A 16,365-nucleotide genomic window follows, 5' to 3' on the forward strand; every position below is an offset into this window, starting at 1 on the left:
AAGCTGTTGAGGGCGTCTCAGCTGGGCAGCAGTAAGATTGCATTGTAAAGTTAGATACACCCCTGCTGCTGCAGTTAGAGAATGAGGTGTGTGATGGTGGGGGCAGAATGAGGTGAACAGGAGGAAATAAGAGGAAGGAGGCAAAGGAGGAGGCTGGGGCCGCCATCCAGTCCGGAGGGGACACAGCTTGGGCAGGAGTCGGGGGAGGTGTTAATGGGACAGATTTTGGATGATGTGGAAGGGACTGCCAAGAGGATTTACAGACGGGCTGGATTGTTACGTGAGCAGGACTTGAGGAGCACTCCAAGGCTTTTTGCTTGAGCATCTGGGTGAGTGTTGGTAACATGGACCGAGATGTAGAGTAACAGGGGAAGGCTGAATTTAGGAGTAAGAAAACGAGAGTCCTGTTTCAAGATGCCTGCTAGATGTGCAGGTGGAGATGTGGAGTAGGCAGGGGGCAAGGAGGGTCTGGAGAGCACATGGTTTATAGTTAGAGCTGTGAGGCTGACGCCATCACCAGGGGAGTGCGTGCAGATGGAGAAGAGAGGAGGTTTGGACTTGGGTAGGGGCTTCCTTGAAGGGATGATGCTGGCTGTCTGCTCTGCCTTTTAGTCAGGTTCTGGGCAGACAGGGCTTCCAGGGGCTGAGGATGAGGTAAAGGCACCAGCACATTCCCCTGGAAAGAGGGCTCCCAGATTCCGGGGGTAGCTCATTCCCCCTGGGGATGGATGGACCCACCTTGGGATTTCATTTCTCCACTTGCTTTCTATCCCTGCATCCAAGACTGAGAAGCAAGAAGGGACAGCTCCTGCTGGCACGCTGTTGTGAGGATTTCTAGGTGAAACACACACAGAAAGGGCATGCCCACAGTGTTAGAGAGGCGAAGGAGCTGGGGGGCCCTGGAAAGTGGGTGAGAGCAAGAGCACTATGAGGTGATCTGGATCCCAGAGCTTCTAGAGTTTGGGGTGGAGAAAAGGAGTATTTTCTTCCAAAATGAAAAGTGTTGTTTTTTCCTAAACAATTCTTTTTTAAATTTAAAGAATGTTAAAAAGGTTGCCTGAAATCTCAGAGATAACCAGTTAACAGTTTGATGACCATCCATTCAGACACCCTAATGTGTAAGTGTGCATGTATGACTTTATGAAATTTTACCCAAACTGGGTCACATTATATATACATGCTGCTCTGTGACCTGCTTTTCTTAAGCTTTCTGTGTCAGTGGACTTCATTTTCTGAGGCTGTATGTATGGCTCTGCCATCATCTATTTAACCAGTCCCCTATCAATGGACAGTAAGTGCTTTCAGACATTTCCCTTCTGTAAACCACAGGGAGAGGCCATTCTTCTCACATATTTGTGCAGTGGCGCAGTAACCTCCTTGAGATTGCATTGATGTTTACTTTTACAGGCTTGGGGCACTAATTCTCCTGCTTACTTGGCAACACTGGATTTTGTTAGTCTCTTTCATCCTTGCCTGCTGCCTGAGTGGGAAACATACGATCTTATTTTAATTTGTGTTTATTTTATTACTAGAGAGGTTGAACATTCTTTTCCTGTTTCTTCTTACACATTTGAATTTCATCTTTGTGACTATCCTATTTGTGTACTTCACTTATTTTTTTAATCAGGCTACCCTTACCTTTTGATATTTTTAAAGTATCTCTTGTAGGAAATACAGCTTCTGCCACATCTCATCCTTTGGATTTTTCCTTTGGTCTGTTGTTTAGAGCATTAGTCTGACTAACTGGTAGGAAGCAGGTCTGGCCAATCCAACAGAAAGTACACAGGAGGCTGGTCAGAGCAGAGGAAGTCGAAGACCCACACTAGTCTGGGAAGAAACAAGCTGGGTAGGGCATGACACCAAACTCACTTAGAATGCCTCTAAGTTAAAGGGTTAATAAAGTTAGTGCCATAAAAATATAAGGTTTCTGTTCAGTGTAATAAAGTACCATAATAACAATTGCAAGGCCAATACAAACTGGATACCTTGAGTTATCCTTGAGTTAAGATAAGCAGGTCAGGCCGGGTCCAGTGGCTCACACCTGTAATCCCAGCACTTTGGGAGGCCGAGGTGGGTGGATCACCTGAGGTCAGGAGTTTGTGACCAGCCTGGTCAACATAGTGAAACCCCATCTCTACTAAAAATACAAAAAATTAGCTGGGCATGGTGGCAGGCTCCTGTAATCCCAGCTACTTGGGAGGCTGAGACAGGAGAATCACTTGAACCCAGGAGGCAGATGTTGCAGTGAGCCAAAATCATGCCATTGCACTCCAGCCTGTGCAACAAGAGCAAAACTCTGTCTCAAAAAAAAAAAGAAAGAAAGAAAAGCAGGTCAGACTGGGCACGGTGGCTCACACCTGTAATGCCAGCACTTTGGGAGGCTGAAGTGGGAGGCTCACTTGAGCCCAGGAGTTTGAGACCAGCCTGAGGAATATGGCAAAACCTATTCTCTACAAAAAATTCCAAAAATTTGCTGGGCGTGGTTGTGCATGCCTGTAGTCCCAGCTACTGGGGAGGCTGAGATGGGAGGATCACTTGAGCCCAGGAGGTTGAGACTGCAGTGAGCCGTGATCAAACCACTGCACTGCAGCCTGGGCAATAGAGTAAGACCTTATCTCAAAAAGAAAAAAGAAGAAGAACAAAGCAGATCACAGAATAGCATGTATATGTAATGTGATCCCATTTGTAGTTTTATATAGCCATACATGCACACATACACACATACCCACATACACACATTCAGATGTCTGGGTGGTCATCTAAACACTAACAGTGGCTAATAATTCACAGAGCTCCAACTGCTACAATATTTGCAACAAGTGATAAAGAAATGATAACCTTAATATACAAAGATGACTTCATGATTTAAAAAATGACTAGTCATATATAGTAGTGGGCAAAAGTCATAAAACTCACAAAAGAAGGAAGACAGTGAGAGAATTGTGTTAAAATGGGCCAAGGATTTATTTTAATCAGATATGGTAAGACATGCGAACCTGGATAATTTTCAGGAAAGAAGTTTATACTTGGATCCTAGAAACAGGAGGCAGGTCATGCTCCGGGGCCACTCGGGGGAGCACCGGGCCAGTCGGGAGACGGAAGAGGAAGGGTGGGAGCATGGCCCAGAGTCTTTGGTGGGATTTTGCAGGAAAGAATGGGTGATGCAGGGTAGCTACACTGGGGAAGTTTAGGATTGGACAGTTTGAATACTTTGCAGGCTCTGAGCTATAGGGTGGTTTCTCATGGCCCTCTCTCTATAAGGCCAGGGAAATACTGGCTTGGTGTGTAAGTTTGATAAAGGAGATGGCTGGGGGTGTGCGCTCTGGATTTGCTGGTTCATACAGCAAAGGCACACTTGCAGGGAGCCATTTGCTATCTCTGGGAGTTAAGTAGCCCTGGGAGGGGCAGCCTCTCTGGGATCAAGACCTCAAATGCCAGAGCATCAAGAATATAGAAAATAAGAAAATACAGTCAACACAAGAGTAGAGAGTAAACTTGAATAAAAAGGCAAATCTTGTGAGAAATGTACACCAACAATGAGATCGATTTTAACAGTGAGCAAAAAGTTTTTAAAGAAATTAGTGGAAAAAATATAGGAAAGTTGAAACACATTCTGCTGGTATGAGTGAAAAACCGAATCATTTTTGAGGGTAGTCTGGCAATATGTGGCAGTTCTACTTAACATTCATTCTAAGCAATTAAGAATCTTACAAAATTTAGCTAAAAGGGTATTTCAAAAGGTATTGTTTATGGTATAAAAAATCGGAAACAAGTTGAAATATTTGATAATGAGATTAACACATTGATACAGTAGAATAATATCACACAACTCTTTAATCATATTAGGGGAGAATATTTAATGCACAGGAACATATTTATGCTATGTTAAGAAAAAAATGAAGCTATTATATGACCATAGGCATAGTATCCCCTTTAATTACCAAAAAGTAATTGTGTACTTGTGTATGTCCACAATTAGATGACCGTGGTATTTAAAGTGATTACTTCTGGGTGGTGGGATGGGAGATTTTATTTCCTTTTTGCTTGCCTAAATTTTCTACAATCAGCACATAGAGTTTGTAATAAAAGGAAACTTTTTTTTTTTTTTTTGAGACGGAGTTTTGCCCTTGTTGCCCAGGTTGGAGTGTAGTGGCGTGATCTCAGCTCACTGCAGCCTCCACCTCCCGGGTTCAAGCAATTCTCCTTTCTCAGCCTCCCGAGTAGCTGGGATTACAGGCGCCCGCCACCATGCCTGGCTAATTTTTGTATTTTTGGTAGAGACAGGGTTTCACCATATTGGTCAGGCTGGTTCGAACTCCTGACCTCAGGTGATCCGCCCGCCTTGGCCTCCCAAAACGAAATGTACTTTAAGAGCAAAAGGAGACTGAGTGTTTAGAACCAGGAAGATAATGGTGGACGGTCTGAGCTTCACTGGGCAACGTGGTGCTGTGGCGTCAGTGCTATGCCAGAGGGCAGAGCAAGCCTCCAGGTCCTGGCCAGGCCCCTTGTCAGGTATCTCATCTCCTCTCAGCCTTCTTAGGATCATAGGAGATAATGTGCATTGAAAGTTGATGAGTGGACTGTAAATGCTGGTAATACTGTTGCCCCATGAGCCAAGATCAGTGTGCTTTCCAGAAACTCTCACAAGTAGTAGTGGCTGGTATTGGGATTGTGTGGGGAAAGACGAGGTCACGTGTTTTGGGTGCTCAGACCCCTCTCTCCCAGCACTTGGTCCCCCAACCCCATGTCCTCTCTCCCCTACTGCTTGGGGCAGGTCTGCACCCTGACCAAGGAAGACAATCGCTGCGTGGGCAAGATTCCTGAGGATGAGCAGTTGCACGTTCTCCCCCTGTACAAGATGGCCAGCACGGATGAGTTTGGGAGCGAGGAGAACCAGAATGCAAAGGTTGGCAGCGGAGCCATCCAGGTGCTCACCGCCTTCCCCCGCGAGGTCCGACGCCTGCCCGAGCCTGCCAAGTCCTGCCGCCAGCGGCAGCTGGAAGCCAGAAAGGCAGCGGCCGAGAAGAAGAAGATTCAGAAGGAGAAGCTGAGCACTCCGGAGAAGATCAAGCAGGAGGCCCTGGAGCTGGCGGGCGTTACGTCGGACCCAGGTGTGTGGGGGGAGGGTGCCCGCTGGGAGTCGCATTGGTGCTGTCCTCATGGGGGCCCTGGCTCTTCCACGTACCCTCCTGCATCACACTGGAACTGGGGCTTCTGCTTATTTGTCAGTCAGAAAGGTATCTGCAGCAGCCACAGGACAGCCAGCCTGATAGGAGGCCGTGGGGACACAAGTACAGCAGGACTTGTTATCTGCATGGAACTGAGCTTGGTAGAGGGGGAGCACTGGGTTTCTCCTCTAGTTTGCATCCCTCGGAGAATCAGAGGCCCCCCTCTGTGCTCTAGTTTGCTCCCTTCTGAGATAGGTGAGTAGCAGACTTCAGGGCACGTGGGTGTGTGCCAGGGTGGCAGGGCTTATGGGCAGAGACAGTTGCTGGCAGGCATCTGAGTTCTCATTCTCCTCGTCCTGGTCCCTGCAGTGATCCTGACCGGACTGGGCAGAGAGTGGGTGGTGGTGGTTTAGTGCAAATTCTAGAGTTCTCTAGGGTGAGAAGAGGAGTCAGGGGGATACTGTGGACCCTGCATGAGCTGCTTCTCACCAGGGATTGCCTCCTCCCACCCCCAGTGGGGCTGGGGCTGGGCCTGTGCTGAGCGAGGCCCAGGGAGCATGTCCTGGTCTGGGCTGGACATGCCTTAGCACCTCACCTGCCTGTCCCAAAAGAGGAAACATCCCTGGGAAAAAGGGTCCATCCCCAGTTCCCCACCAGGGCCTCTCCAGGGTGTGGTGGTGTCTGCCCCTCTGCCATCTTGCTTTCTGTTTCCCCAGGCCTGTCTCTGAAGGGTGGATTGTCCCAGCAAGGCCTGAAGCCCTCCCTCAAGGTGGAGCCGCAGAACCACTTCAGCTCCTTCAAGTACAGCAGCAACGCGGTGGTGGAGAGCTACTCGGTGCTGGGCAACTGCCGGCCCTCTGACCCTTACAGCATGAACAGCGTGTACTCCTACCACTCCTACTATGCACAGCCCAGCCTGACCTCCGTCAATGGCTTCCACTCCAAGTACGCTCTCCCGTCTTTTGGCTACTATGGCTTTCCATCCAGCAACCCCGTCTTCCCCTCTCAGTTCCTGGGTCCTGGTGCCTGGGGGCACAGTGGCAGCAGTGGCAGTTTTGAGAAGAAGCCAGACCTCCACGCTCTGCACAACAGCCTGAGCCCGGCCTACGGTGGTGCTGAGTTTGCCGAGCTGCCCAGCCAGGCTGTTCCCACAGACGCCCACCACCCCACTCCTCACCACCAGCAGCCTGCGTACCCAGGCCCCAAGGAGTATCTACTTCCCAAGGCCCCCCCAATCCACTCAGTGTCCAGGGACCCCTCCCCCTTTGCCCAGAGCTCCAACTGCTACAACAGATCCATCAAGCAAGAGCCAGTAGACCCGCTGACCCAGGCCGAGCCTGTGCCCAGAGACGCTGGCAAGATGGGCAAGACACCTCTGCCTGAGGTGTCTCAGAATGGAGGACCCAGTCACCTTTGGGGACAGTACTCAGGAGGCCCAAGCATGTCCCCCAAGAGGACTAACAGTGTGGGTGGCAGCTGGGGTGTGTTCTCGTCTGGGGAGAGTCCTGCCCTCATCCCTGACAAGCTCAGTTCCTTTGGAGCCAGCTGCCTGGCCCCTTCCCACTTCACAGATGGTCAGTGGGGGCTGTTCCCCGGCGAGGGGCAGCAGGTGGCTTCCCACTCTGGAGGACGGCTGCGAGGCAAACCGTGGAGCCCCTGCAAGTTTGGGAACAGCACCTCCACCTTGACTGGGCCCGGCCTGACTGAGAAGCCGTGGGGGCTGGGGGCAGGGGATTTCAACTCGGCCCTGAAAGGTGGTCCTGGGTTCCAAGACAAGCTGTGGAACCCCATGAAAGGAGAGGAGGGCAGGATTCCAGCCGCAGGGGCCAGCCAGCTGGACAAGGCCTGGCAGTCCTTTGGTCTGCCCCTGGGATCCAGCGAGAAGCTGTTTGGGGCCCTGAAGTCGGAGGAGAAGCTGTGGGACCCTTTCAGCCTGGAGGAGGGGCCGGCCGAGGAGCCCCCCAGCAAGGGAGCAGTGAAGGAGGAGAAGGGTGGTGGTGGTGCGGAGGAGGAAGAGGAGGAGCTGTGGTCGGACAGTGAACACAACTTCCTGGACGAGAACATCGGCGGCGTGGCCGTGGCCCCAGCCCACGGCTCCATCCTCATCGAGTGTGCCCGGCGGGAGCTGCATGCCACTACGCCGCTTAAGAAGCCCAACCGCTGCCACCCCACCCGCATCTCGCTGGTCTTCTACCAGCACAAGAACCTCAACCAGCCCAACCACGGGCTGGCCCTCTGGGAAGCCAAGATGAAGCAGCTGGCGGAGAGGGCACGGGCACGGCAGGAGGAGGCCGCCCGGCTGGGTCTGGGCCAGCAGGAGGCCAAGCTCTACGGGAAGAAGCGCAAGTGGGGGGGCGCCATGGTTGCTGAGCCCCAGCAGAAGGAGAAGAAGGGGGTTGTCCCCACCCGGCAGGCACTGGCTGTGCCCACAGACTCGGCGGTCACCGTGTCCTCCTATGCCTACACGAAGGTCACTGGCCCCTACAGCCGCTGGATCTAGGTGCCAGGGAGCCAGCGTACCTCAGCGTCGGGCCCGGCCCGAGCTGTCTCTGTGGTGCTTTTGCCCTCATACCTGGGGGCGGGTTGGGGGTGCAGAAGTCTTTTTATCTCTATATACATATATAGATGCGCATATCATATATATGTATTTATGGTCCAAACCTCAGAACTGACCCGCCCCTCCCTTACCCCCACTTCCCCAGCACTTTGAAGAAGAAACTACGGCTGTCGGGTGATTTTTCCGTGATCTTAATATTTATATCTCCAAGTTGTTTCCCCCCCCCTTGTTTGGGGGGCTTTTATTTTCTCTTTGTTTTTAAAACTCTATCCTTGTATATCACAATAATGGAAAGAAAGTTTATAGTGTCCTTTCACAAAGGAGTAGTTTTAAATTCCATTTAAAATGTGTATTTATTGGATTTTTTAAAAGCGACAATAGTAATGGTAAAGGATGGGCAGGAAAGGCCAGTAGTGCTCCCCCACCCAGTCTCGCTGGGTCCGGCGAGCCAAGCCCCTCGGGCACTGGCGAGGTCCTCAGCCATCTGCCCCTCGAGAGCCAATCGCGGACGGTAGCCACCCAGTTCATCCCTCCCGACACATACCCTTTCCCTTTGGGGAAGGGAGCCTCAGGACAGCCTCTGTCCTCTCTGATAGGATGGGAGAGTCTGCAGAAAACCATCTGGGGTCCTTTTTCCAGTCCCCAGCTTGGAGTCGAGGGGCAGATGCACCCCAGGCCAGCCCTGCGGGATGCTGGCATAGCTTTCCCCAGAAACCAGGTTGGAAGTAGATGGCTTCAAGCTTGCTAGTCTCCACACTGAATCCTCTGTCCGTTATTTATGGAGTCACACGATGTTATGGTTCACTAGGCAGCACCTCACGCTGGAGCTGGAGTGCGAGGTTCTTAGGGGCTGCGCCCACCACGTTACCAAGCCAATGCATGCTGAGCTGAAGGAATTTGTCTTAGTGGCAGGTTTTTCTTTAAAAATGCCCCCAAAGTCTATGCTGATATCGAAAAAGGGCTACTGTATCTTTAAAAACAGGAAGTTGAACCCAAGCTGTGAAAAGCCAGTGGTGCTCTGTGCATGGTGCTGTGCGGAGCCTGGTGCTGTAGTGTTGTGCTGGGACTTTCTTGACTCTTGGGCAGGTCACATCCTACAGGAGCTCAGCAGACCAGTGTAACAACAGTTAATGCATCTATCCTGATCCCTGAATTTCCACATTGGACAATGGTGCATGCCTCACACCTGAGCCTGCTTCTTCCATGCTATCATCGGGTTCGGGGGCCTACACTTAACAATTTTAAAGTGCAAGAGTCAAACATTTTCAACAGGTTGCTATGATTTTCCTCCCTAATTGGTGCCATTTCTCCATTTGATCATTTTCTTTTTTCCTTTCTTCCCCTCTTCATCCACCTTAACAGACCTGTTCTGAAATTCTGGTGCATTCATTCGGTTCTTTGAAATGAGAATGTGGTGCTTAATTTTTGTGACGTTGTTGAGAGAGGTTGGGCCTGATGGGAGCAACACTCACGGTCACCACGTCAAACTTTGTTGGAGTGTTGGTTTTTCTTGTGATGTTAGCAGAAATGATCTCATGCTACCCATGTGGATGTGTGTGTGGTGAATGGGGGGCTTCATCAGGACACACAGAGGGGAATGTGGCCACACGGTGGATGACCACCAAGCCCTGAGATGAACAGGTGTTTACTGAGCAGTTGTATTCAGATATGGGTCTTCATGAATCATGTTTAACAATCAGATGACCGCTATAGGCAAGTTCCTGAGCTTCCGGGTGCCTTGAGTAAGAGCTGAGAACCGGCCTGCTGGGTGTTTACTGTATCTGTTTGGAGGCACTGGCGGAGGGTCGTTGTAAGATGTCCTGAGCATTTATGTGGTCTGGTTTTAACTGTAAATAGTGAAAGATTTTTTAAGCACTTTTGCCTAGATTTAAACAGCAACTTGAAAAAAAAAGTATGTTTTAACATGTAATTGTGGGAGAAATTGTAAATAGTAGCTGAATATTTAACGTGCTTTGTCTATCCTCCACTTTTACCATATTCTGTAAAGTTGCATTTATTTTACAGGACAAAAAATGAAATATTATTGCTTTTGAAATAAATACCCAAGAGCTTATCAGGACTTAGAATTATTCAGAACTCAGATTTATAGGAAAACCTCTGACCTTCAGTTTGACAAGCTAAAGGAAGCAGAGTCTTTAATGAGCATGCTAATTTTCTAGTTTTGAGGAAAAATTGGGTCCTTTAAATGCTATTTTGCTTATCGCATCAGTACTTTTATGCAGGTCTCATTTGACTCCGTGCTTAGGTAGATGCGGGGGTGCCTTGAAAACTTCATTTTAAATGATCTTAAGCAAGAAATACAATATTTTACGAAACATTTGGAGAATGTGACCGTCTGTATGACCCGTGGAAGCCCCAGGTTGGCTGTTGGTTTGGAAGGTCCTGAGTGTAACCCAGGTGATTCTGATACTTGGCATGTGTGAATCTTCCTGATGTATGTTAAATAAACTCTTCCCCTCATCACCCTTTGGTAGGAAAGCCATTAGATGAAAGGAGAAACCAATACAAGCTAAAAGCATGCGATGTCTGTCCCCCAGCCCAAACAGCCTTGGTTCATCAGTTTCTACAGTAGGAAATAGGCTGCTGAGAGGTGAGTCAAGAGGCAGTCTCCATTGGATGTCCCCACTCCCCTCAGAATGGCGTTTCCAGAGTTAGGCGGTGCAGTTGCCGTGCTCAAGCCCATGCTGATTTGTACACTACATGTCTAACCTACCTCAAATCTCAGTCATTAAAATTAGCATGCTTTAGACATATATTTAAAAAGTAACTATGCACAGCTCTTTATCCCCCCCTTGCTGCTGAAGGTTTCTTAAAGAGAAAAATCAAATTTTTATTTTTTACTGGCACTATCATTTTTTAAGTCCTAAAGATGATTAACAGACATTTTTATCATGAGAAGAAAAATAAAGCCATTGCAACTAAAGAACCTAACAGCATGACCAAGTTCGAAGAGTCATATTATAGCAACGGAAACCGATGGCGTCTTAGTCATCTCCCCAGTGTGCCCTGTCCACGGACACCATCCATGTGCAGTGCAAACATTTGGTTCCTTTTTCTGCTCTGTTTTGTTTTCCCTGCCTGTTGCGTGCAAGGGAAGTGCTTGTAAAGTTCTGTGCTACGAGATTTTTAAAATAAAAATCGCTTCGCAGCAGGTTCTCACAAAATAACTGGTGCTAGCTCAAGAAATCTCATCATCTGACCATCAGAAATCTTGACTAAAGGCGTTGCATGGATTTGGGGGTTTTTTGGTTTTTGGTTTTGGGTCTGGTTTTTAGCAGGGCCAATGTTTCCCACGCCCCGGCTTCATGGGTACTGCTTTGCCTTCTCACCCAGGTGACGATGGTGTGCGTGGAAAGAGATGATACCCCACCACCCCCTCTTGGTCCTTCCACCAGCCTCTTTTGGAAACAGTAGTTTGGAGAGCAAGGGATTTTTAAAGCGCTAAAGGAAAGAAGTAGCAGAGTTTAACTGCTTTGTACCACACAGCAGTAGATGTGCAAGGATGGTTGACAATGAGTCGATGATAGCCTAATTTCATTGAGAGAAACCCAGCCAGACTTGCTTCTAGAGGTTTAATCACCATGAGATCTCAAACCAAGGCAAAGCTGGTGGAAAACTGATATCCCTGACGTGCCTCAACCAGTATCTCTTTCCTTTTGTTACTGAAGTGTGTTTTGTGGACTAGGAAGCATTTTTATGAATTGAAATAGTCTAAATAAAATGGTGCTATGGTGTTTTAATGTGACTGTCCCTGATCCTGTCTTGCTGAGGTGCTATCAACGTTCTGAAACCACAACCAACCAAAAACAAGGTGGGCTCCAGTCTCTTGGCTTTTTTTTCCCCTCCCCTCTTTGGTGCTGTCTTAGACCCGTTTACCGTGCTATAATCTGCTCTGAGCAGTGTTGTGTTGTGTTGTATTATTCTTCCCTTGGTGGCCAAACAAAGCAAGTCGAGAAGGCAGCTATCTCCCTTTCTGTGATCGGGAGTGGGCCTGCCTGGCTTGGCAGGTGCTTTGGTTCCACACCTGTCTTCTCAGGCTTGATGTGAAAGAAAGGGCAAAGGGTTTTTTTAGTTTGTTTTTGTTTTTGAGGAAGGGGAGTTGGGTACTCCTGCCTCTCCTAGCATGATAGGCATTCTCATAGCCGGGGACACAGATTTTCTCCTGCAGCCCAGGGTGCTAAGCAGACATCTCTGGGAGTCCCAAGGGCACACCAAGAGAGACCAGATGGATCTCCTTCCTCCCCTGGCACTGGCCGGGACCATGGTGGGCAGGGGCTTCATTCTCCGACCCAGCGTTGCTTCTGCCTCTCATTGGTAACCCCTTATGTTCAGACTAAAGGAAGGAGCTTTCTTTGCTCACTCGATGCCACTGAGGCTGCTTTTTAGTTGGTGCTAACCTAAATTTCTTCTTGGGTCCACAGAAGTTGATGTTTTAAAAACTCAACAGGAAGCTCCATTTTGTGTCATCCACTGTCAAAATAATTTTTTTAAATACCTCAAAAACAGGACATCATGACAACTTCAGTAAAGTAGATTCCATGAGGGTCTGATAGCTGCAGGTTGTCCGTCTGATGACGTACTTGACCTTGAAAAATCTGGGGTCATTTTTTTTTCATTCTTCGGCAGTTAAGATAGCGGAACGCCGAAAGGAAGGAGCGTAGTTGGCTGTATTTCATGTTTAAGTTTTGCTTTTGAATAAAATGTGAATTTCCTATGCCCATCTCATTGAGCTTTCTCAGTCATTGTTGCTGTCATTTGAAATGACTCCCTCAAAACCTAGTTTTATTAGCCAGCTGCCTCTGCTGTAGTATATGGTCAACTTCAACATACCCTGGACCAAAACATTTTTGAGGTGCATACCCCCAGCATGAGTTATACAGTCCCACATCCAGGTGCACGGAGTGCGAGTGCACTCCGCGAGTGCGGGGGGAGGGGCGGCCCCCTCTGGTGCTCCCAGCCCTTCCTCCTGCAGAGCTGCGGGCAAGAGCAGAGCAATAGGATTCTCCCCTGAGCAGAGACCGCAGCACAGAAATGCAAGGTCTAAAGTTGCTTTTTGCCTAAGAATCAGCGAGTGATTTGGCCTACTTCCTCATTGGCTTCTATTCTGATATCAGGGATGCTTTTTGTAGTGGTATTGTTTGCTCCCTCTTCGCGTTTTGACTACCCGTCATTCAGGGGTAACTCATCACTCTTCACACGGGGATTTAAATTAAGAAACTAATTGGCTCATTTGAACATTCCAAATTTTCTTGGTTTCAATACCCTTTTTTTTCTTTTGAGGGGAAAAGAGGGGAGAAAAACAGGAGTGATGTCATTTCTTTTTCATGTATTCCAATTAAAGAAACAAGGGCAGGTCGTATAATGGCATATTAATACATTAGACTTAATCTAGAACCCCTGTAGCTTTTTGATGTGTTTTATTTCTTATCTCTTTGAATTCCTGTTTGGTTACTTGGCTTCCAATGGAGGTGAACTTAACAACCATACTTGAATATTCCGTCTTGACTTTGTAAACTGTGGCTACTTGAAATGAAGTTTATCTGGGGTTGATGGATGAATGGTAGATTTTTGCAATGTCTCAAGGCAATAGGATGTGTATTAAACTGTAGATATTCTTAGTACAGTAAATTTATGCTGATAATTTTATTTTGTATAATTTTTACCTTTTTGTTAATATTTTTTCCTTCCACTTTATTGGTTTGCCTCCTGAGCTACCCCTCCTTTACCCTCCCTTCTCCCTCAGTGTTTCAGTAAATTTAATTTAGGGTGCCTAGAAATTGCAAGTATGTATCCTTTTTGATTTGTATTTTATTATAATTTACACAAACAACTGGGTTTGTGAACTGTATTACTCCTGGTATCTTTAAAATATTGTGGGTGTTTTAATAAATTTTATATTTATTTTTTGCACTCAAATTCAGTGTGGGTTCTTTTTTTCCCCTCCTTGAACCAGGACCAGAATGTGTTGTCAGGTACCCTGTAACCTCACCCTTCCACCGTATGTTGTAGATGCACAAACGAAGCCCTCACAAATAGCAGTGGCGGAACCTGACCTTGTCCATTCTGCCACCTGGATAAAGGAATGTTCAAAGGCTATCAGCTGTGAAAATGGGATCTAAAGGGGGGAAAGTGGAGATGGCCTTTTTCTCATCTATGTTTCTCTTTTTGTTTTCTTTCCCTTTTATGTTTTTTGTCTTTTTTTGTTTGTTTTCTTTCCACTGGGAGATACTCCCCTCCTACTAAAATTAACTTCTGATGTTAGGTTTGCTAAAGGATCACCGAATGCTGCTTGGTTGGGATGGCTTGAACAACAAGTCTAGCAGGGAGTGGCTAATACGGAACTGGAGATTCTGCTGACCAGAGGCAGAGGTTTCCCGTAAGATCCCATGCCTGGAGCTACCTTCTTTAATTCAGATTGCCAATTCTGGAGGTGGCTGTTCTTGAAAAGGGAATAGGAATTGAGGAAGGAGAAGAGAGAATAGTGAATCTGCTCACTCTTCCTCCTTCCTTCTGCGTGAAACATCTGACTGAAGTTGATCCAGTGTCTTTGAGGGACAACCAGCCCAGCTGTTGATAAGGATTTCGGCAATATCCCAACATCGCAAGTCACTCTAGATGGGAAAGTTCATCTCTGAGGGCATCTGAGTGAAAACACCATGATCATAATGAGTGCCAGGTGATCGGCTTGGAGGTTTTTATCTCCATTTTACTTTGCTTGCAAAGGAACCCACTGGAAATGCCTTGGCACACCTGGCTATCCAGGGATCCTCAAACATGTTTATATGTTTTACAAAAGTGGGGTCACACTGTGTTTTGTAACCTGCTTCCCTCCTTGAGTTGGAAGAGACCTAGGTCTGTCCCCTTCCTGAGCGCCTGTCATGATGGCGCCATCTGCAGAGCCTGAAGGGAGGGCCAGGACATTCCTCCTTCAGCTGGGGCTGGTTTCACTATTGGTTAGCTATAAATATGCTGCCATCTCTCTTACAATTTCCATGTTAAATATAGAAAATTAGAAGACAGAAGTTCTTAAAAGTTATCTGAAATCCCACCACAAGAGAACCACATATTGGTTGCAAACATTTTCTGAGTGTGTAAATGCGACCCATATGTATTTTTTCAAATGGAATACAATAATACAATGTTGTAATCTTTTTGCACTTAAACTATCTTTATCAGTATGCAGAATAGCATCTTTTTAAATAGTTGCCTAGCATTTTTTTTAGTATGAATGTAGAAGCATTTAATCATCAAACTCTTTAACATCCCAACTTGTTGCAATCATAAATTGAACTAATCTAAATGTACCTGCATGTAAATCCCACTCAGTCTATTTGTTTCTATGCTAAGAAGCATTGCAGTAAATTCCCCTCTGCCACATGACTATTCTTAATTCCATGAACCTTCTTGTAACAGGTCCAGGCCCCGTCCACCACTACTCCCCACTGCGCCCCCGTCTGTTCACACCTAGAGCATCATTATTCATATTGGGATCTCTAGAAATGAGCAATTTGTTCCAGATGGGATCCGGCTCATGCAAGCCAAGCACAAAGACACCAAGGAGCCCCACGATCTGGACATGCTATTTTTATAAATGCACACCAAGGTTTATTAGTTTTTTAAGCAGCTGAGTTTTACTGAGAGCTTGTGGCTTGGAAAGAACATGGCTCCCTCACTTCCCAATTGTGTGATTTGATGAGCCATTTCATCTTCCTGTGTCATTTTGTCAATAAAACAGGCTGATGATACCGCATAAGGTTGATATAAGGATAAAAAAATTGCTACATAAGTGAAAGTGCCAGGCATTCGGGACACAGCAGTAATAAGAGCTATCATTATTACTCTTGACATATGCAAAGCTTTAGGTCACTAAGGAGTCCAAGACTAGTCTTGGACCACATAGTGTCCTCTTTTGTGAACTTCTGCCAAATCAGGTCCACTAACTCCAGTCTTCATGCAATTTTTTTTTTTTTAATGCTTCACACAGCAGTTGAAGTGTAGCCATCTTAAATGAACTGTTTAACCCACTCTTCCTATTTTGAATCTTAATTTTGTCAAAGTATTGGTTTACCCAACCCAGCTACACAACTTAGTCAGCAACTTTGTTGTGTGTTCTCATGCTCTTGTAAGCTTCTTAAGCTTGGAGAACTCTTAGTCATCTTTGTCTCCCATTGCACTCTGAAAATAATAGGCATTCAACATCCCATGTCCATGGGATGGTGCATCCATACATACCTCATGTCCATGCAGGGGGACATGAAGCCCTGAAGACACATTCAACACACATAATCCAGTGCATGTTCTTGTCAGAGCCATGAAGACAACACAGAAGATGTGAAAGACAAAGCTTTGTTAAATTCTAGATACCCCCAGCGTCTCATCCCCACTCCAGAGGTCTTAGCAGAGGTCTGCTTTCCTCTACTGAGAAGCCCAATCCCAGGTCCACAGAACCTGCCCAGTTTCCCTCACTACACTTCAAACCATCTTCCTGTATGTTTGTTCTCTTTACCACACACACACCCCTGCTGCTCGGTACTCCCGACTCTCACTCTCCATGTACACCCTGTGCTGCTCCTGTGGAACATGCTTCATCCATTAACCCTTTCCTGTGGCTTCTCCCCA

At 47.1% G+C, this 16,365-nt stretch overlaps 1 protein-coding gene across 3 annotated transcripts in view; it reads left to right on the forward strand.

Moving 5' to 3' along the window:
• The window catches only part of TET3 (tet methylcytosine dioxygenase 3), a 124,285-nt gene extending 110,623 nt beyond the window's left edge, over positions 1 to 13,662 (forward strand). For 2 of the 3 annotated variants that reach the window (XM_009184442.4, XM_031655280.1), the window contains 2 exons: positions 4,775 to 5,111; positions 5,885 to 13,662. In XM_009184442.4, coding sequence (XP_009182706.2) covers positions 4,775 to 5,111; positions 5,885 to 7,668 — 2,121 coding nt within the window. In that variant the 3' untranslated portion in view covers positions 7,669 to 13,662. The remainder of the gene's footprint in view (positions 1 to 4,774; positions 5,112 to 5,884) is intronic. The other variant, XM_009184443.4, reaches the window with a different exon arrangement.
• Positions 13,663 to 16,365: the final 2,703 nt, after the last annotated feature.

The sequence above is a fragment of the Papio anubis genome, chromosome 14 (assembly GCF_008728515.1).
Source record: "Papio anubis isolate 15944 chromosome 14, Panubis1.0, whole genome shotgun sequence".
NCBI classification, from domain to species: Eukaryota; Metazoa; Chordata; class Mammalia; order Primates; family Cercopithecidae; genus Papio; species Papio anubis.